The sequence below is a fragment of the Hippoglossus stenolepis genome, chromosome 18, assembly GCF_022539355.2.
Source record: "Hippoglossus stenolepis isolate QCI-W04-F060 chromosome 18, HSTE1.2, whole genome shotgun sequence".
NCBI classification, from domain to species: domain Eukaryota; kingdom Metazoa; phylum Chordata; class Actinopteri; order Pleuronectiformes; family Pleuronectidae; genus Hippoglossus; species Hippoglossus stenolepis.
Genome location: NC_061500.1, coordinates 1,822,646 through 1,845,833, shown reverse-complemented (window position 1 = coordinate 1,845,833; position 23,188 = coordinate 1,822,646). Strand labels below are relative to the sequence as shown.

Sequence of the window (23,188 nt, the reverse complement as noted above, 5' to 3'; positions counted from 1 at the left end):
ACAAACTGAGGAAAACTGCAAATTATCCACTGTGAGTCGAGAAGCATTAAAAAAACAGCAAGATGCCATTTATGAACACAAGGTCCTCGGTTCTATAGAAACAGGTGATTTCTTTCTTTAAGGTCTGTAGTGTGAATGAAGCCTCTGTCGCTCGCTCTCTCTCTCTCTCTCTCTCGCTCTCTCTCTCTCTCTTTCTCTCTGATGATAAAATACAGTTCATCTTTGGCCTCTGGAGCCACAGTTAGAACTGAAGCTCTCTCTCTCTCTCTCTCTCTCTCTCTCTCTCTCTCTCTCTCTCGCTCTCTCTCTCACAATAAACATACTGTTTCATGCTGCACATCTCTATCTCTCTCTCTCTCTCTCACCTCTTACACACAAACAAGCACTCTCTGTCTCTACCACACAAACACACACACACACACACACACACAGTAGCGTGGCTGGCCAGATGGGACTCTTCCACATGACCAAGCCGATCAATCAACACTGAAGGGCCCAGGTGCTACTACGCACCATTTCACAGTCTGTCACACACACACACACACACACACACACACACACACACACACACACACACACACACACACACACACACACACACACACACACACTGTGGAGTTGTACACACACATAGCAGCAGAGACATGCAGAGATAGAAAGATAAAGGACACACACACACACATGGAGGACACACACACACACACATGGAGGAGTGAAAACACACACACACACACGCACGCACACACACACTGTAACATGCATGACCCGAGCCTGGTCTCTAGAGACCTCATCTGGATGGATGACAAAAGATGGAGAAGACGGATGGATGGAAGGATGGAAGGAAGGATGGATGGATGGATGTATAGATAGACGGCTCCTATTGATCTCAACTGTACATATCAGTTTAATTATTACCCTGCTGAATTTATTGATTAATCAAACAGATGATTTGCAGAGAACAGTTTTGATCTATGATTTTTCATTTTTTTCTCAAATCTCTGACAGCGGACTCAGCATCTCTGTGTCACTGACGCTCGGACAAATCAAGCAGCTGAAAAATATATTAGTTTCCTGACAAATAAAATACAACCGTCAAACATAGCGATGATAGAAATCATTATTTGTTACCACAGACTACAGGATGGAGGACGAGTCAGATTCTAGTCAGATCATCTTGTCTGCACGTCCTCGGTTGTCGTTCGCACATTTTGAAATTACAACCATTTTTTTCCACCCAGGTAAACACAGCCCCCACAGCAGGAAAAGAAAGTGATGGAGGTTAAAATGATTAACTGTCGATAAAATATGGACCTAGACGCCGGGTCCTGAAAGTGAAGCCAATGAGGAAGTGACTGCTACCTGTATTGTCTCAAATGACCAGCAGAGGGCGACTCTACATAGAAGGTAATGTACTGTACGAATTGGGGCGTGTATACGGTGTGATTGACAGCTCCAAATATGGTTTCAAAAATGCAGGCTGGCGTTTAACGAAATGGGGTGACGTCTCTGTCGGGTGATTCAGTGTTAAAAAGTTCAGGTGATGTTTGTGTTCGGTGATTTTTCTTCGAGCTCCAGTTTTCATCAGCCACTAACACCGCGTTTCTCCTGTTCTGTGACGGAATGAGAACAACTTCTCAATTCACGGGTTTAAACCAGCTGCCTCTAGACCTGAAAGACCATCGGTATCTGTTCCTCAGCTTCACTATTTCCTTTATTAGCCTTTTCAAGAGGAGACAATTACCTCCGACGGTTCTTCATGGAAACTGAAAGCGTTCTCCACAGATCCGCTGTCAGGAACCCTGAAGAGCTCCCTGATGAACCGCTCCTTTCAGAGTGTACGTTTCCACCCCACGCCCTCTCGCCTTGACGACACCTATTATTACTGCGCCAGATCTAATTACACAGATAATTTACAAGTGATACACGGCTCCTTCAAAACAATAATATACTAAATACTCCACATTGTGCGTCCGTGTTAAAGCACCGAAATCAACGCATGACATCCTCTCACAATACTGAGAACGAGTCGGTGGCTGTTCAGTTTCAATCAGCGGAGACAATAGAAACAAAATCACTGGAATAGAGGAAGAAAATGATCTCCTTGTTCTAAGGAGTTTTATTTATTTTCTTATATACTTTACTTATTGTAATAATCAACCTTGTTCTTTTCAGATTCATCTGAATTTATCTGCCTTTTAAAAATACTTTGTAATCTAATGATGAAGCTTTAATTAAACAAACTTTATTACACTTAAGGAATCTGAATGAACGTGTTGATGATAATCATCATATAACTGAATATATTCAACCACTGTCATCACATCCGAAGCCAAAGACCATAGTTAACTTCATTAATTATATTAAAACATTTTATTATTAATCCCTTAAGTATTAATTTATCAAACAATCATGTTAAACTTGTCTGTTACCAGCTGAAACTCCTCTATCATTTAAATGAGACAGTATTTTACATTTGAACTGTTTTGAACAGGAGCTAAAGACACCTTGTTGCATTCTGGGAAATAACTTTAGGTATTTTATAAATGTATATATGAATGTATATTGCTATAATGAAAACAATTGTGAGCTACAACTTTAAATTCTGCATCTCTTTTCTTTTCGTCCTCTCCTCTTTTTATTTAAACATTCTGAGCACAAAGATCCAGACCCAGCAGGGAGAGACAGGGGGACGACCTTGGCACCACACCCAGCTGAGGTGAGGGGCTCCTGGGGTAGAGCGGGAGACAGGGGGGGGGCAAGTCTCCACGGAGGACAAGTGGAGAAGGGAGTGAGACTGAGGGAAAGAGGACAGGAAAAAGGAGAAATTAGGTAAAAGAGGAGGAGAGGAGGAAGTGATGAAGGAGAACGAGGAGAGAAAATGATGTGATGTATCAAACACATGGAGGGAAGTGAACAGAGAAGAGGAGCAAGAAAACAGGGTGAGAGGAGGGAGAGAGAGAGAGAGAGAGGGAGAGAGAGAGAGAGAGAGACAGACAGATATGTATTTCTATATAAAGTGTCCAGATGTGACCTCCTCAGAGGGGGTCCGGCCTCGTGGCTCAACACTCATTAATAAGGTCACACAGAGGTGAGACAGACGGCTGACTCACTGCATTTCAACAAAAACAACACGACCAGGAGGAGGAGGAGGAGGAGGAGGAGGAGGAGGAGATCATCAGGTTTGTACCAGTTCTATATAAACTAACGCTTTTATTCAATAAACATTTTAACATGAACCCACTGCATCAAACAGGTTGGTGGTTTGAAACCAGACGTAACCATATTTGGACGAGCAGGGGGTGGAGCCTGAGTGAGAGCTCGAGGACACCTCCTACACCTGAGATGCACCGATTGGACGGTTGTAGCTGTCAATCACCAATGAGAGTTGAGAAACAAGACTTGAAACTAGAGATTGAGACATAAACTCTTTAGGAAAATGTTTACTGACGTTATAAAGTGAGAAGTCGAGTCATTTTCTCATAGACTTCTATAGAAACAACCAGTGGAGTCGCCCCCTGCTGGTCATTTAAGAGAACACAGGGAACAGGTACCTCTGCATCGGCTTCACTTTCCGGCCTCGTACGTTTTTATATACGCTATATGCTTCGAGCTGGTATTTGCTGCAGGAAGAAGCCAATTGGCTACAAGCTGCGTAAGCCTTAGCTAAGCTAACAGCGGCATGCTGCTACTTTGCTAACTTGCTAACAGCTAAAGGTTTCTAGGTGGAACTGGTATATTCATCGATCTTCGCACAGAGGCGACGATAAGACGCACAGAGCTGCGACGTCCAAACAGCCGACGACTTCGTGTCCTGTTAAAACGCTAATTATAAACAAAAACCTGCGGGAGTGACGCACTTGTATCTTAGAGGGGAACAGATCGTCTTCCCTCTGTCACGTAGAACAAATGATTTTCGTAGAAGTTGTTGGGATGAAGCTCAGAGTGAAGCCGTATCAGATTGTTTATTTATAACAGAAGAGAATTTGCTTACGGCCCGAAAACCACGGAGCCTCATTTACTATGTAGGTGACAGTTAGAGTGGGGGGGCACCGGGGGGGTGCACCTGCAGGTTTCGCTGTAGAACCGCACATACATGACAGATAGAATCACACAATGTGATTGAAGGGCAATGTTTGCCCACACTCACACAAAAAACACACACACACACACACCCAGATATACAAGTATCCTCATGCATACACAACTCACAGAGAAGCTACTGTCACAAACACAACACACATCCAAGCAAGAAAAAGTTGACACATTTTTAACCACAAACTACAAGAACACACACATACTCACACACACACACACACACGCACCCAGATACCCACATTTAAGCGAGTAAAAGTGAACATACACTCATTCACACAACACATGCAACACAACCACACAAACACACACTTGGAAGAGCAGGTCTCAAGAAGATGCACACTCACACAAAAACACACACATAATCAAACACGCACACAATAATCATCATACATCATATATACACAATACACATGAAAGCTACCATCACACACAACCACACACAGAACCTGGTGTCAAACACTCAGAGACAAAAATGATGCACAAACACACAGAACGCACACAAAGCTTACATCACACACTCAGACACGGTAAACTCCCGACATGCACAGAGACACGCACTCCGCTGCAAACCCACAAACACACACACACACACACTCTATCAAATGTGTGCACTTATATAAACCTATATGTAAGTACAAGTGCCCATTTACACACATTTACACGCACAAGCACACACACATGAATTCTGGATCACTGTGGGGTTTTCAGTGTGTGTGTGTGTGCGTGTGTGTGTGTGTGTGTGTGTGTGTGTGTGTGTGTGTGTGTGTGTGTGTGTGTGTGTGTGTGTGTGTGTGTGTGTGTGTGTGTGTGAGTGTGTGTGGCAGCAGATTAATCTAGTGGGGTCGCTGAGATGACACTAATCCCTTCGCTGATTATCTAGAGCATAACATCACTCTAATCCGGAGGTAGGGGGGGTGGGGGGGGGTTAAGGAAGACAGACAAGGTTAGAAGAGAGAGAGAGAGAGAGAGGGGTGTGGGGGGCTGCGTTCACACTCTACATGTTCAGACCGGGTTCATCAAACTCTGCGATTCCTGTCCTTCCCTCGTTTCCGAGTTCACTTCAGGTGAGAACTGGATGTCCGAGCCCGAGAGTAATCTGAGCCACGGGCAGTAATGCCGCACAAAGTGCAAGGGATTATGGGTAGACAAATGAAAGTTCCTTCAGCTGCAGCGTCACAGATCGGAATAAAAGTCCAGGATGATCCCTGTGCCGCTGATTGGCCGACCAATCACAGTTAAGCAACAAAGAACGGCCATGTCTTCTTCCTAGCTGCTGCAGCTGACCAGCGGATAAAGCTTATGTTGCTGCACAAGTGAGTTTGGTCCATGTCCCATCTGCTAACATGGATGAGGCTGGGTTTGAAACCTATACTGCAGCCAGCCACCAGGGGGCGATCGAGGTGATTTGGCTTCAGGAGCATTTATATGATTAATAACTTCACATCTTCCATTAGAACTTGTGCATAAAGAAAGAAAGAGAGAAACACTCGCATCAGATATAAAAAGAGAATCTGATTTCACCAGTTCACAGAGAAATGATTCAGTTCAACCAAAACAGTCACAGGTACAACTGTGTGTGTGTGTGTGTGTGTGTGTGTGTGTGTGTGTGTGTGTGTGTGTGTGTGTGTGTGTGTGTGTGTGTCTGTGTGTCCCTGGCTGTCTCTGTCTCTTAGCGTTATCATTATAAAAGTAAATTGCGGCTCCCGTGTGCCAGATGAAGAATACAGTATTTCCATCTCTGACTGTGCGTCGTCTCTTCCCGCTCTGCCTCTGCAGCGACACGCAATAATCACAACTCTGTCACAACACATCACGCACACAATGCATCATCCCGACCCACAACTCTGAGGAATCTGACATCTCCTTTGTTTTACCTGTGTATTTTCTTCTTGGTGTGGATTCACAACTAACGGGACAATTTCCAGAATTAGCTCAGTTCATCAAACGAGCCGGTGAGGTTGTTCTCCTCTGAGTGTGCAGGTAACTCCATCAGGACTTTACATTGACTTCTATTCATTGTGGACATTTTCTTAATCCAAACATAAATATATGTACGTCTGAAACTATATCTGAAAACATCTGGATGACGTCACTGTCAGTTTTCATCCACCTGGGACAACTTAGCTTTTCTGTTCTGACCTCAGCTCCGTCCAACACCTGTATGTGGGAACACAGACTGAGAGCGGGGGGCGTTACACCCGACCGCAGTCAGGGGGCGCTCTTCTCAGGGGAGAGCAGCAGCCCCACATGTCTGCTGATGACCGTTATAAAAGAAAGAGGCAGAGAGAGAGAGAGCAGGTAGAGTCAGAGCGCTGAGAGCTGACGGCCTCCATATTTGATGCATCCAGTCAAAGGTAATTAAGCTCTGTGTGTGTGTGTGTGTGTGTGTGTGTGTGTGTGTGTGTGTGTGTGTGACTATGTGCATGTGTGTGTGTGTGTTTGTGTGTGTGTGTGTGAGAGAGAGAGGAAGATTATCTGTGTCAGTGGCCATTTGCTCACAACTGGCGCCACATCGCAGAGAGCCAGAGGCAGAGAGCATCATGGGTAAATGAGCACACGCTTCCTGGCGCTCTCCACACAGCGGGCAGAGAGAGAGAGAGAGAGAGAGAGAGAGAGAGAGAGAGAGAGAAATTGCATGCCAGATGACCTGTCTCCTCCAGTGTAAGCTAGTGTTTCACTAATGCTCTGCAGACACACACACACACACACACACACACACACACAGCTGCGAATCCAACGCTGATGGCAAGAAAGAGGTGCACTGTGAAACACAATTGGGAAATGATCACACACACACACACACTGTACCTGTGAGCCTGGAGTTGGTGTACGGAGGTGAGAGGCTGTCATGTGACGCCATGTACTGAGACCCTTCTGCATAACTCTGGAGACACAGACACACAACAAGGCGAACAATCAGAATCAGGAGATTGGTCGTGAGGTTTCCAGGAGAAACGTCTTCATGTTCATTCTCTGAGAATCAGTTTAAAATTGATATTTTACAATAAGGCAGCACAGAGGAGGATGAGCTCTAAAGAACAGTCCAACAGTTTGAGGATATTTGCTTTTTAACTTCCCTGCAGAGAGACGACAACATCTCGACCCCCCTCTCGTGTCTGTGAGGTCAATGTGACGTTATAGAAATATGTAACTCTCTTTTATTGTTGTCTCTAATTACTCTAAATCAGAAAGTTTAAATTCATTTTTAATTGATTTTAAACATCCTATTTTCGGTAATTCACCCGTAAAGCACTTTTAAATTGCATATGATTTATTTGAAAGTTGCTATATCAGTAAAGTTTGTCTGATTGATTCATTGATCGTCTGTTTCTGTTCAAAAGGCAGAAAATATCCTCCAAGTCTAAACTTTACGACCTCACACGTCGGGTCTCGTCTGTTTAAGTTTACAAGTTCTGGTTTTACTGGGGGTGAAGCTGGGGACGACGAACGCCCCAGTGATGACCAGACTCCAGGAAATAGTCCAGCACAAGATTTAACAAGTCAATCAGTGATATTCAAAGATGCTGCCAAGTGGATTTTGAAGAGATAAGCTAGCTGCTCTCTCCTTGTTCAAGCCTTTGTGCTAAGCCAAGCTAATCGCCTGCAGGCAGCAAGATGAAGCTTGAGAATATCGTGAGGCTGTCCTCGAGCCAATAAGTCATCTGTGCATGTACGGTATCGCATATGTGCTGTTTAAAGTTTTCTTAGGCGGCCTCTAGTGGTTGTGGAAGGTATGACGGAGGCAAAGGTGGAAGTCGGGTGAACTTGTCAGAGCTTGTTGCATATTTCCAACTCTTCTCTTTACATTATTTATGAAAACTGACTTTGTTCTGTATAATTAAAGTGTTTCACAGCCTCAACAGTTCATAAGCATAAATAACGGTGATGTCGGGGCTAAGATCCCGTCTGAATCAGACCAGCGCCCTCTGCTGGCCTCCATTTCCCACTTTTAAGACTCTCACAAACAATGGCTCATGAATAAATCATTATTAAACTGACTTCAGTGTTTTTCTATTTGTGTATTTGTGAACAGGTGTCTGTATTTGTTGCTTTGACTGTGTCAGCCACTTTCTTAACCTACCCAGGGACGACAGATGTAAATTAGCATTCTTGCAAACCGCAGAATATTTACATTTGTTTTTTATGCTAATGATTATTAATGTGCTGTGTCTCTGTCACGTAAAGAAAATGAGATCAAGTAAATGCAACACACATATTAGAGATTGATTGAAGTCTGACAGATAATATGTGATCACATCGGAAATAGTTTCTCCTGGAAAGTCGAATTATATTTGAGCTGCTGTTAAAATGCTTTTGTTGCTGCAGGTCAGAGACGTGAGTTTAGAACAAATAGTCCTGGTAATACTAGAAAAGATGGTCGTTGTTACCTTGGAAGAACGACTTCCACTCGCCCACGATCCTGCACTCGTCCTCTCCTCCATATCTGTAGATGAGAGCAAGAGAGATTCATATAAATGAGATGAAACACACATCATAACAGTGAGGAAAGCTTAAAGTCTTTGATCTAGAAAGAATTCAAAGGAAAAAGACGTAGAAAGGAAACAGAAACTAGAAAAATGCATTTTCTGATAAACACCCAGTGCGGATGCTGAGTTGCGGAAGTGTTTTGCTGAGTCAAACTGAAAATGCATCAAAAGCACGTGATGATGTCACCAGGTCCTTGATGTCACTACGATATTTCAAAAACCACGAGGAGTCGGAACAAGAAACAACGACGGCAGGACTGTTCTGGACAATATAGACACACAACCATTCACACTTATGGACAATTTAAAGTCTCCTGTCAATCTAGGAAGCTGGAGTATGCAGAGAAAACCAACATAGACATGAGGAAAACGGGCAAACTCCACACAGAAAGACCGGGATTTGAACCAAGAACCTTCTTGCCATGAGGGGAACGTGTGTGGAGGTCGAGACATCAACAGACAGAGAGAAGGAGATGTGTGTCTGTGCATGACAGGTAGATCAGTTCATCCAGGTCGAATGAAATGTGCTAACGCAGCTATCGCTTACAGTGCACGCACACACACACACACACACACACAGACACACACACAGACACACACACACACACACACACAGACACACACACACATACATTCAGTCGTCTCATGCATTGTAATGCACAAATCTCTATTCAATAGGCTCTCCATTGTGTCCGTGTGTGTATAGCGAGCAGCTTACATTCATTGTCGAGTCATTTGGAATGTCAGCTTATCTTTGTGTGTTAGCGTGTGTGTGTCTGTGTCTGTGTGTGTGTGTGTGTGTGAGCGTGTGAAACATAAATGAACAGTTTCAGTTACAAACAGCGAATCTTAAAAGTACCTCTGGGCTCCCTATTTGTGCAACAGAATAAAAGAGGACACAATAGCATTGATGCAGGTTTAGTGAAGATTACACAAAAACACTTTATGGTAAATTGGATTTCAGGAACGTGGTTTGTGTTTAAAAAGGAAGAAACATATTCAACAGTTATTTCTGTTTCTGAGGATTTTCAGTGTTTTCAGGATTTTCAGTTGAGTTTTTAACATCCGAGTTAAGGAAACACATTTTAGATGAAATGATTCCAGCGATGAAATACTTGATACTGGATATTTGTGTCCAATCGGTTTGAAAAGAGGAGAAGAGGAATAAAGGGAAAGTGCATTAAAAGTAGAAGAGTTGGAGGAAAGTTGGTCCAGATGAAGGAGAAGTGGACGAGCCAGAGGGAGAAAGAGGAAGAGGAGGACGGCAATTAAAGGAAGAATCCTTCAGTGGTGAAAAGCAAGAGGGGGTGGGGGGGAGATGGAGGAGAGAAAAATACAAGTGGGTGAGCGAGAGCTTAAAGATGTGGAGGAGGAAGAGAGGAGGAGGACAGAAGGAGGTGTCCATGTGTCCTGCACCTGATAAGGCCTCCGATTGAGGGCTATAAATTACACCAGAGAGAGAGGCGAGAGAGAGAGAGAGAGAGAGAGAGAGAGAGAGAGAGAGGGAGGAGGGAGTTTACACACAACCTGAGAGCGCACACACACACACACACACACACACACACACACACACACACACACACACACACACACACACACACACACACACACACACACACACAGTGCAGGTTATCTATCATCAGTTAATGAACTTAGACTGACAGACAGCTCCATGTCTCTCACACTGATCCTATTAAGACCTGCCTGACACAAAACAGACTCCTATTAATACAGTTAGCCTCAGTGTGTGTGTGTGTGTGTGTGTGTGTGTGTGTGTGTGTGTGTGTGTGTGTGTGTGTGTGTGTGTGTGTGCGTTAGTGATCACTGAGGACAAAACAGGCCTGTGCCCGAGCTTGACCATTGAGCCGCTCTTTGTATTATTTAAAACTAGAAAATTGTTTGCGTACGTGCGTGTGTGCGTGTGCGTGTGTGTGTGGGGGGTCATACACCAGCCACTCTGGTCAATGAAGAAAGATAAATCTCCAATATTATACCCGATATTGTCCAAGTACAGTAAACACAGAGCAAGATACCATCAGTTTTTAGTGGGACTTTCTTCTTCCTGAACCAGAAGAGCTGCGGCTGCAACAAATCCACCAAACTCTGTTTAGAATTATTCATGTTTTAAAAGTTGAATATTGGAGATAAACTCTGGTTTTTAATAACTTCTTAATAACTTTTAAAGCTGCGACTATTCAGCTGTTTTCAGAACCACTGAACTGAACCACTGACATGTTCCTGACATGTTCCTGACATGTTCCTGACATGTTCCTGACATGTTCTGGAGGTTCTGTGTGTGAGATCTGAAATGTGGGAGTGAGTCCATGTGAGAACACAGAAGGAAAATGTCTGGAAAATGTTCAGAATTTGTTTTTGTCATCAGGTCTGTTCAAATTTCTATTCTTAATTATTTCTTCAAATCAAACACTCCATCATTTCCTGCTGAGTAGAAACACAATCTTTGTTTTTTTATTCTGTTTTGAAAGAAAAATCCTCGTCAGAAGTCGACATATGTTCCTGGGCTCCGGATGAAGGTCCAGGGAGACGTAACAGATAAATCCCAATAATGGAGAAAAATAAAAGCAGCTCTGTCGGAGCGGTGATACAAAAAACATTTTGTTTTTACACGACATGAAAGAGAGACCTTCACATTAACTGAAGATACTCTGAAGATACTCTGAGCCAAACTCTGCAGCGTAATCAAACTGTTTTACGTCGTCCCAACTGGGAGCGTTTCAGACGCCACGTCTCCCACGGCAACGACCGCCGACATCATCTGCGTTAACAGACTAGAAGACAAAGTTTATTGGAAACGACTGGAGACGTGAGATCTGCTCCCCCTGACGGAAATCAAACCAACGCCTCCAGACGCTATTTCTGCTGTAAAGACTCCTGTTGGTTCGGAGCAAGTGGACGACGCCATCGGTGAACGTTAAATGTATCTGAGCTGCAGTTTCTCTAATGGCCACTAGGCTGCTGCAGGAAAACGGACAGTAACAAAGGTTGCTTGAAAGTTTTTTCTATCTGGATCTGAATTTGAATTGAATATCCGTGCTTTAGAGGAAGAGGAAGAGGAAGAGGAAGTAAAGAAAGGAAACAGAGGAATGAAAAGATGTGGACACAAAGAGAGAGAGGGGGGGGGACAAGAAAGAAAAACGGAGTTGGGTTGTGTACAAATACATAAACGATGTATAAATAGTCAAATGTGGACAAAAGTACGACAACTGACGACATGAGAGAAACACACAGATCTAATTCAGTCATTTTATATAATGTAGAGAGAAGCTCCTACTTTCACTGGACCATGTTATTATCCTGGGTAATCACACACACACACACACACACACACACACACACACACACACACACACACACACACACACACACACACACACACACACACACACACACACACACACACACACACACACACACAAAATCAGACAGTAAGAATTAAGAGTCAGATTACGTCTCTGTATCTTCTCCTTTAAAGCAGCTTAAACTGTCTAACACCGTCAATCCCGCTGTGTGTGTGTGTGTGTGTGTGTGTGTGTGTGTGTGTGTGTGTGTGTGTGTGTGTGTGTGTGTGTGTGTGTGTGTGTGTGTGTGCGTGTGCTCGTGCACGGCAGGACAACCAAAGGAAGTGATGTGATGATCACATTCAGGAAGTCGACCACGTCCTGTTTTGTTACTTGATTCATGCTTTCTCTCGTCACCTCCATCCTTTCCTTCCCTCGCTTCCTTCTTTTCCTCCCTTTACTTCTTCCCTTCTGTCCCTCACCCTCTTCTCTGTCTTTCTTTTCCTTCACCTCTCTCCTTCTTTTACTTACTTTCTTTCTTCTTCTTTCTTTCATTCTTTCTTTACTTTCCTCTTTTCTTTCATGGTTTATCTTTTTCTTTTCTTTCCTTCTCCTCCTCTCTTCCTCTTAAATCCTCACTCTTTCATCTCCTCCTTTCTTTCCTGCTCCATCACCTTTCATCCCTCACTTTAACCATTTCCACCTCTCTCTCTCTCTCTTGTTCTCTTAATCATTCCTTCTTTCCATCCCTTCTTTCTCTGCTGGTTTAAATCTGGACAGTGAAAGGCAGAGGAGCCTTTGAGCAAGGCACGGCGACAGACGGCGTCTCCGTCTGAACCCAGACCCTCATAGCTTCTCCCTCCCGTCTCCGTGGTTACGAGGCAGTTGGAGATGAGCATGGAGATGCCACATCGATTGACATCTTGTTACCATAGTAACGAGGAGAGAGGACAAGTATGACCGTCATCGAGGAAACTGTAGAACAGACAACTCTGACAGGGTTCGTAGGGAGGACAGAACTCCGTCACATGGTGATTAATGATCCGTCCTGATGGATTGTCTTTGATTGTTTGTTTGACTAGAGAAGGATTTATACTCCTATATGGTTAAATTATAGAACATCAAGTCTCAATTACTTATTCTTTGTCGTTCCACTCTCTAATATCATCGATTGGGTTCTAAAATCATGTTCTACTCAATGAGCAAGAACTCGTAACGTTGTGAGAACCCTAACATAACTGTTGTGCTTTACGCTTCAGTACAAGCAGATATCGTAAGATCATTACGATAAAAATGTTTGCAGATAAATTCAGTTTTAATGTACTTTTACAGGTAAGTTCATTAACCGTGTTTCCAATATTGGTGAAGATCTGATCCTGGTGCCGTCAGTTTCCTATAAATCATGTTTGTTATTTGCTTTTGAAAGGTAAATAAAGAAAAGTTGTCATAAATAATCTGGTTAAATTTGCTTTTAAAGGGACGATTTCTAATTCCAAACTATGCAAAGTTTTGATATAGTTCAGTCGGACTAAAAATAATCTCATTTAACAAGTGACTGAGAACTTTGGCTTCTGTTGCTGGATGAAAAAAGTGGGTTTCATGAAAGAAACAGGTGTTTGTCAAACGCAGGATGAAGAAAAGTGCATTAATCTGCCGTCATCAAAACTCAGATCCTTTTCCCACATAATTCAAAGCATAAAGAACATCAGTTCTGCTAAACTGCAGCACAGATGTTAGAGCGGCGAACATGATCCACGCTGTCGTTTCCCCCAGAAACATATCTGACAAAGGAAATTTACAGCATGAAGGAAAAACACGAGTCGTTCTCCAGCCTTAAAGCTACTTAAGGGAAAATTTTAAGGAGGAAATCGGAGTTCGGGAGGTTAATGACAAGAATTTCATTCATGTTTCTGTCTCATGCACATTCAGTCAGTAACACACACACACACACACACACACACACACACACACACACACACACACACACACACACACACAGAGCCCAGCATTTCCTGTCATTAGGCAGCAGAGCCTGCTATAATTAGAACATCTGGACCCAAGTAAGTTTAGTGCCAGTGCCCTCACACACACACACACACACACACATGGGCAAACATCTGCACACCATGCAACCACACAGTCATGGCAACACACACACACACACGCGCAGAGCAAAAAGTGTACATGTTTTATATTTCAATCACTCGTGTCTTTCTCTCGCCATTTTTTTAATCGGCTGTTTTGTTTAAAAAAGCACATTAAAGCAAGAAAACAAACAACAGCTTGGAGAGCTAATGGCACGCTAAATGAAGAGAGGAAGAGCCGCTCGCGCCGACGGAGGGAGAGTGAGGAAGGGAGGGAGGGGGAGGAGCAGAAAAAGTATGAGAGAAAAAACATTAGCAAGTTCAAACATGGCTTTCTTGAATCAGCCGTGTTGTGTGTGTTTTAAAGACGGCCGAGCTCGGAGCCCACAGATGCCTTTCCAAGAAGAGAGATTAATATTGATAATAAGGAGGCTGGTCCTTTTTGTTTGGTTTTGTTTTGTTGGGTTTTTTTTCTCCTCGTCTCTGTGGTGGAGGAAGAATAAGCGGCGCGGGCGATTCCTTTGACAAACCCCCTCGTCTCTCCGCACAGGCCCATGTGAAGCCGAGCCAACTGTGGCTTAGATCTCTACACACCATCACAACCAGAGGGAACAAAAGGAAACTCAAAAAAAAAAATAAACTGAATGTGTGTGCAGAGTGGTCGGAAGCTAGAAAGCGTCAGAGTTAGCAGAACTTTTATAAAGACTCAGTGAGAACAATGACTGAGAACTGGTTCTGAGCAGGAAACCGAAAGAGGAAAGTGGGCGACTGAAGTGGTCACTGATTTGATAACTGACACGATCGTAGAGCAACGACTGGAACGGTTCACGTTTCAGGAGCTGGAACCTAAAACCATCTCTAATCCAAGCAACTGGAAGGAACTGTATTTGAGATTTTATGGCAAAGTCACATTCAGCCATTTACACAGCGCTTCTATGAGCAGCACGTTATTCTATCACACACTGTTCGTACGCTGACACGGGTTCGGTATCTTGCCCAAGGACACTCTGGCATGCAGACTGGAGGAGCCTGGGATTGAACCACCAACCTTCTCTAGGCCATGTTAGACCACATCTCAAGGTCAAAGGACAAATCACCTGCTGAGCCCCAGAGATGTCAAACCAAAGTCAATAAAGATGGATGATGCATCTCTACTTCCTCCATTTGTACAAAAAACTAAAGCTTCAATATCTCAGATAAACAACCTGAAGTATTTTACAGGTGTAAACATAGACTGTAAATAAAAATGGACGTCACATGGCCCCGATTATAACGTGGAGCTGTGGGGATCAAGGTCCCACTCATACATGTAAAGACTCAGGCGTGTGGAAACTCGCCTTCAGAATCATTCACTGTTTGTTTTTACGCCGGCGACGTGCAGAGGCCTTCAGGCTGAGCATCGTGTTGTTTCAGATACATGCTCGTTGTATGTGGAAGTCAGGTGACTGTAAAACAAGCTGTAACATTTGTACATCTTTTCACGACAGAACAAGAAAACGTTCAACTGTAAAACAAGAGACAAACTCCCTCCAGGCAAACACCTGTGTCGGGTTTTGTTTTCCTCTGACCTCTCCTTCCAACTCTGGGATGAGAGACAGACAGAAGAAGGAGTGGTGAGACAGTCACAGACACAGAAGAAGGAGTGGTGAGACAGACACAGACACAGAAGCACAGGACACAGACAGTGTTTCTGAGTTTCAGTCAAAGTGAGTCTCTTGGTAGATTTGAGCTTGACAAGTCAATTAAGTCCTTTTTCTCTCTGAGGAGGTTTTGTGTTTGTTGGCTTCATAAAACTCTCTCTCTCTCTCTCTCTCTCTCTCTCTCTCTCTCTCTCTCTCTCTCTCTCCCTCTCTCTCGTAGACACCTGCCAGCTGACGCAAGTAGAGGGACGAGAGAGCTCGACCAGAGTCAGAGAGAGAGAGGGAGAGAGAGGGGGGGGGGGAACTGGAGGACGACCAGGGGGCTGGATGAACAGAAGTGAAATGGTCTCTCAACAAGTGCAGAGAAGCCGAGGAAGTAAATCACGAAGCAGTTGTGCCGAGTGAGACAAGCTCAGAGTATTGTACCTTGACATCTGCTTTTAATTAGCGAGGTAAATAGAAGACAGCGCTCCATCTTGTCTTCTCTTTCTTCTCCACCTCCGTCGTTTCCTCTGTCAACAGAAGCAGGTGGATCCTGGTCTCAGCTCACAGAGTCTGACTACGAGCCTCCGTCAACCAATCAGGATCCATCACATCCAGGTCCGTCCAGACCCATGTGATAAACTGAGTGGAGGCAGCACGTTGAAGGTATATAGTGAAGTTGTTGAGTGTTTTTAATCATGGACACATGAGTTACTGCCAAATGGTCGCACTGACCTTTGACATTCATCTGACAGATTCTTGTTACTTCATCTAAAACCTACATTTTAAAGATCTAAGCCTCAAATAGATGTGAAATCCTGAGTCAAAATCAAACCACTACATTCTTGACGAAATTCCTCAGTGTCCCTGAAATAGCAGCAGTCGGGGAAATGGCCCAGACGGACGGACGGGCAGACAAACCTCCTGTCCCGGCTGTCAGCTCATGTTCAGCTTAGCACGTTAGCACCTTAGCTTAGCGTGTTAGCATTCTGAACGTTTTCCCAGCAGACACTTGAACTCGTCGTATCAGTAACAGTGACACGTATAATTATACCTGAGCTGATAAATGATTAAATGATAATTAAAACCGAACAGAAACTCAGTTGTTCAGTCAGGCAGTTGTTTACTCTGGTGAAACTATAAAAATATAAACCTCAGACCTTTTGAGGCCGGAATAAAAAGCATTTGAAGGTTTGCAGACGTCACAGTTTGATGTGATGAAAACTCTTCTGTTGTCGTGTGTTGATAAATTCGAACAAAACCCCTCAGACAGAACAACTGAGGCCTCTAATGAAACCTGCAGACGAGGCGTCGAGCTCCAGTTTTACTTCTGAGTGTCACGGTGACATGTTCATCCTGAATCACACCTGATTTCATTAACACTAAAAACAACCTTTCCTCCCTTTATTCCTCCTCTTCTCTTTCTTCTCCTCCTGACTCCCCCTCCTGCCTCCGCCGCCCTCCCTCTCCCTTCATCTCTGCACTTTCTTTCTTCTTCCCTTTTATCTTCCGCCTCTTCCTCGCTCTTTCATGGCGTCCTGTTGTCAAGTGTAAACATGACTGAGCGCCGAGCCAGAGGGGTTCGACTCCTATCAGCTCTTCCTCTCTCGCTCACGCCCCCACGCTGATACCAGCGAGGAACCGGCGAGCTTCACTCCCAAATAAGAAATCAGCCGCTGGAAAATGTGACAACTGCTTGATAGAAACAAACAGCAGAGGAATCTGAGGAGGATCTGCAGCTTTCTGAAAAAGGAAAGTGGAGCTGAATTTAAGATGTTCCTAAAATAGAAAGTGTGTTTTTTTTTTTTTTATCCTCTTTTAGCTCATTATTTCGGTTTGATGCGACATTTACTGTGAGTTTCAGTCTCTCTCCTCACCCGACCTCGTGGAGGCGTTTAACCCAAACCACGACCTTTTCATAGATTACATTAGTTAGTAATGACGCCAAAAGTGCAGGATGGAGATACGTGAATCTGGGATATCGTAGTTTAATTTTTGTAAGAAATATAAATGCATGTCCCACTGATTTAAGCCTGTTAGCATTTCATTTCTTCAATGGCCAATCCAACGTGATTTTAATCTACAAATATGGTTTTAAACAATTACTTTCTCAGGAAAAATAAAGATTTTCTCTTTCTAATCGTCTCTTTTCAGCCTCGGGACGATGTGGATTTTCTTGCTGCTGAGAATAAGCACTGAGCCGTCGGACTGAAGCAGCAGAGACGCTGTCCTGTGAATGTTCTGCTGCTGCAGCCACAGTCTGACATGATGAATTTGGGTGTAGTGAATCTTTGCGGTGGGGATGGGATTAAAAATAGCTGCACACACACACACAAACAGACACACACACCATGCACCTGTACAGGAAGAGCCCTGTGCATTAGTTATGTAGCAGTTGGTTTGTGGCGGTGATGGGGAAGTGAGAGCGGGGCTCAGGTGAATTCCATCAGATCTGCTCCAACTCACTAATAATAGATGACCACTGAAACCAACACGGCATTAGCAGCCATTTACTGAGAAATCACCCACAGACCTGCACACACACACACACACACACAACCAGATGAATTACCTCCACTGAGGAGACGTCCATCGCTTGTTTGTCTCTGTGTTAGTTAGATTTCACACTGAACTGATCTGTAGGAAACGTTGTGGAGTGAAATGAGGCTTTTTGTGATTCGGTCCAGTAGGTTCCAGTCGTACAGGAACGCTACAAACCCTAGAAAGTAACCACAGCTCAGTGAGTCGACTCAGCAGCAGCAGCCACAGTAAACCTGATAAAGAGAAAAGTCCACATCACCAAACAGGAGAACAGCCCGGTGTCCCGGCGTCCTGCTCAAGGACACTCTGACAGGAAGAAGATGGATGTTGATGGACGCAGAGGGCGAGCCGGGGAATCATACCTGTGACCTTCCATTCCCACAACAGTTTATCTAGCAGCAGGTTATCAGTGACCAGGCGGCCGGCGGCGCCGCGGAGACACAACGAGGGGAATGGATTGTCCATCACAGCGTCCACAGTCTGAGGAGACGTGTTCTACAACGTTTGTTTTGTTCGACTCACGGAAATATTCAATTTACCATAAACTAGGCCCAGTAAAACCTTCCTTGATAAACGATTAATCGATTTTCACATCACATGACAACAGAGCAGACACACACACACACACACACACACACACACACACACACACACACACACACACACACACACACACACACACACACACACACTCAAACAGACACTGATTATAAGTGAGACTGAAACTAATGTGTTTGTTTCCCGTTTCCAGTAATTATTTAGAGATCTGTCAACACAGACTTGAGGAGAGAGATTCTCCTCCTCCTCCTCTTTTTCTTTTTCCTCCTCCTCCTCCTCCTCCTCCTCCTCCTCCTCCACTACACGACCACAAATATGTGGATGTACCAACATTCCACTACATGTGATAGTTCCATGTGATCCCGACTGCTGGGATTCACTGAGATGTTAAGTTTTAGTTCTTCCACAGTAAATTGGGAACAACAATTTGTTTTTAAACCTGAATCAATGCAAAGGTTTATTATCTTGTTGATTAAAACACATTAAAATATTAAATATGTGGAGTCAAATGTGCAAATACAGAAAACTACTAAATCAAATGCATAATAAAAAAATTGTTTTACTCTTTTTCTTGAAATAAATCTGACTCTATCTGTTCTTACCTTGTAAATCAACTCACTATCATTACTATTTTTCCTTTATTAAATAAAATATGAAATTCAATAGAAATCGAACTAGAAATCAGATGATGATAATAATTTATGTTTAAATACAGATCAGTTCAGTGTTTGTTGGTGATTAGTGAAGTTAATGCGGAGAAGACGAAGGTACAACCCCCTTATTTAATATGCAGGTTCCCCTGACGAGGCTGTTACCAACGGCGACCGTTAACGCCGACTGGGGAGAGGTGCATCGTGGGATTGCCACCTGGATGGCACCTCCTTTTCTGGAAACGAGGAGTGAGAAGCCGTTAACGAGTTAGCATGTCTGCATGGGTGCAAGGCTGCAGGGATGCACACGCAAGCACACAATGAGACACACACACTGACACACAACCAGCACGAGACGTTACGACCAAAAACACACCCACACGGAGCAGGAAAAACAACACACACACACACACACACACAGATATCGCCTGCAGAAATTCTCTCAGTCTCTCTTCACTTGTTGATTGGATTTCTGCAGAAGAAGACGAGTGCGTTCACTCCCATCAGGGCGATGACACGCGCTGCATTCAGGGACATTTCAAAGTCACTTCCATCCCATAAATATGTCCTGATGCTAGACGTGTACAGTGAAGGATTTTTACACAGAATCACTGTGGGTTCAACGGGACGTTCATCCCATCACACTCAGCGGCCGCTGAAGGATTCGTGAATGAAACTCATGACTCAAGATGTCCTGAGCTGCTTTCAACAGAAAACTCCAGGATGGACGACGCTCCACATGAGTTCCTGTGTGAAGTCACACTCCACGGAATCAAACACCGACCTATTGACTTGAAGGATTACTCATGGACTCAGTTTGGATTCAAACCTAATCAATAGCTTTGAATGGAGACCCGTCCTCATCCTCTGAATCTATATCCTGGGGTCAGGGCGACGGAGGATGACCGACCAGTGACACGCGGAGGGCAGGTGTTAGGGGGAGTTACGCCTTCCTGCCGAGGACGGGGAAACTAACCCAGGGTTTGAGAGATATGAAGGAATATCTGTCCCAGATTTATTAACCCCATTACTGAAGATAAGGTGAAGTAGTCTTGTTGAAGAATAACCCTGGAAACACTAAACAAATGTTTACTTGATGGAAGCAGATTTTATTAAAACCAGGCAGCAGCTTCCTCAGGAGCCACAAACTGACGATTACAACAATAACAATAAACCATAAGTTAAGAGCTTTCATTTGGAAACAGCAGATTTAGAAGGTAACCTGTGAAGAGTGACATCTGTCTGGTGTTAAAATATCTCTTTGCCAGCGTCTCGGCTTCTCTCATTTTCTTTATTTGTCTCTCTGACGCCCCCTCCACACCTCTCTCTCTCTCTCTCTCTCTCTCTCTCTCTCTCTCTCTCCTCTCTCTCTCCCCCTCTCTCTCTCTCTCTCTCTCTCTCCCCCCTCTCTCCCCTCTCTCTCTCTCTCTCTCTCTCTCTCTCTCTCTCTCTCTCTCTCTCTCAATAGTTAATCATGCTCTGTTTTTGTCTTATTAAGACTTAATGCAGAGAACAACAGCTCTGGTTTAAATCAGCGTCTGTGACTAAAATCAATAAATAAAAAACAGTCTCATCTCTCTCTCTCTCTCTCTCTCTCTCTCTCTCTCTCTCTCTCCCCCCTCTGTGTTTGATGCAGAGACTGAATCCCATGTCTTTCACTAACTGCATTACAGAGCAATTACAGCTTAATGGCTGTCGAGATCCATTATCAGCGTTCATCTAACCTTTAAATATTTCACTATAATACAGCTTTAATATGAGACATTCAATGGAGGGGGACAGTTTCCTTCCTCACTATCACACACTTCTTTCTCTCTTCTCTATTCTTTGTTTCCTCTTCATCCTGCTCCTCCTTCCTCATCCTCCATCCATCCACCTGTTGGTTCTTTTTGCAGCGTCCAATTCATGGAAACTTTTGAACTTGACAATTTGCAGAAGTAAAACGAGGGAGTGTGACGTCTCTCCTGTGAGCGTTAACAGTGAGAAGTCGAAAAACAAGGCGAGAAAGAGACGACCACATCGTTCTCACTTTCCGAATCGGCTGTTCCTCATTTTTTTTCTGCGCCTCCCTCTGAAAGCCCCTGCAGGACCCCCGGGATGTCCTGAAAACCCCAAATCTCTGAAGACGACCATGTGACAGAATCTAAACTGAGACTTCTTCAGAATGGAAACTTCTACAGCTTCACTCGCGTGGGTTTGTGTAAATGAGTGTAAATGGTTGTTTGTCTCTGTGTGTTGACCCTGTGACGGGTTGGCGATGTGTCCAGGATGAACCAAAGCCCAATGGCTGCTGGGATTAGTGTCACACCCCCGTGACCCTCAGAGGATAAGCGGTACAGATAAAGGTTGGAGGGATGGATTCATCGTATGACTTGTTCAGCCCGATTTTTTAACCTCGCTAAGATCTGAGCCAAATCGGCCTTAAATCGCCAAACGCTACAATAGAAAGATGTGATTCACGATGTTCACCAGCACGACGCCTCCTCCGAATAAATCTCTCGCAGGCTGAATATATACACGTCTCAGGGACAGCTACAACCAATCAGAGCACAGGAAGCTGCACCAATTAACAAACACTCGTAGATATCAGTTTTGTGTAATCCTGCTGTCAAACAACCAAGCAAACAAACGGACAGAGGCAACAACGTTTCCTACTTGAAACGAAGGTAGAAACGAAGCTCATACGATAATGTGTCCAACTCCGAAACCCTGAATCGCCCATTTCCCACAATGCACCACAATTCCCCACCTCACTTCACTCATTGGCTGCTGAACTTCTACAACTTTAAATCTCCAAACTCTCAACGTGAGGTAAAACAAAAAGGCTGTTTTCATTAATTTGTGTTGACAACATTCTCCCTGTTTCCCTCCACACACACACACACACACACAAACACACAGATACACAATCCACTAGACAGTGTTCCAGTGGTGTAGTGACAAAACACCCCCACACTCTGAGGACGACACAGTTTAGTGTGTTTAACTCTGCAGAGAGAATCGGCGGAGTGAGAACGCCGCTTGTTAAGGAAACAGGTAAACATTTCCACTGCTAATTTGCTGCAGTTTGTTTACCATCAGGCCAATTTGTATTGTTGCAAACCAAAACGCCACATCCTCGCACAGACGAGATTCACAAAGTGTGGCTGGAAACAGCGGCAATCCAATTAATTCACACTTAACATGCGACACATGTGTGCGAGAGTTTTTCATCCTCCGAGAGCCTGCTGCTGTTTCACTGGGCTGCGGTTATTTTTAAAATATCCACGGCGAGAAAAGTGCTGCGGAGATAATCCCCAGGCCGGTGTTTTCGGTTGTGATTGCTGGTAAAACAGTGTCGTGTGGAGGCACGAGGCAAACTGGGAACACAGTGTCGATCCCAGTCCTCACATTAATCCCAGTACGCCGGAGCCCTCCGGGGTTATCACTCTGCTTTTTTACGTGACGCTTACAAATGTGTAAAATGTTTTTAATGATTTTTGTAAACTCTTGTATGAACAGATGAATTAAAATAAGTACGATAAATCCCTGCAGGAGCTGAATGCTAGACTGTAAATAAAGATGGACAATCGATACGCCTCCTCCATGTTAGCAGACGGGACATCGACCAAACAAAACAAAAAAAATGCTAAATAAATGTTTCTCAAAGATTGTTTCTGTCATTTTAGGTCTTTCTTATCACACTAGTGTTCATGATGCTGATCAGTTTGGGTTTAATTAGTTATTGATATAAACACAGGCAGTCCTGATTGACAGCTGAGACTGGCTCGTGATTGGTCAAGTGTGTGTATCAGTGAGACGTCGATTCTGCGGCTCAACGCTGCGTATATATGAATCATATATGAAATGTTT

At 44.0% G+C, this 23,188-nt stretch overlaps 1 protein-coding gene across 3 annotated transcripts in view; it reads right to left on the bottom strand.

Moving 5' to 3' along the window:
- The window catches only part of LOC118098078 (transcription factor 4), a 156,691-nt gene that overhangs the window by 109,986 nt on the left and 23,517 nt on the right, over positions 1-23,188 (bottom strand). For all 3 annotated transcript variants that reach the window (XM_035141516.2, XM_035141514.2, XM_035141515.2), the window contains exons 5-6: positions 8,484-8,539; positions 6,904-6,979 (exon numbers count right to left, since the gene is read on the bottom strand). In XM_035141516.2, the coding sequence (XP_034997407.2) occupies positions 6,904-6,979; positions 8,484-8,539 (132 nt within the window). The remainder of the gene's footprint in view (positions 1-6,903; positions 6,980-8,483; positions 8,540-23,188) is intronic.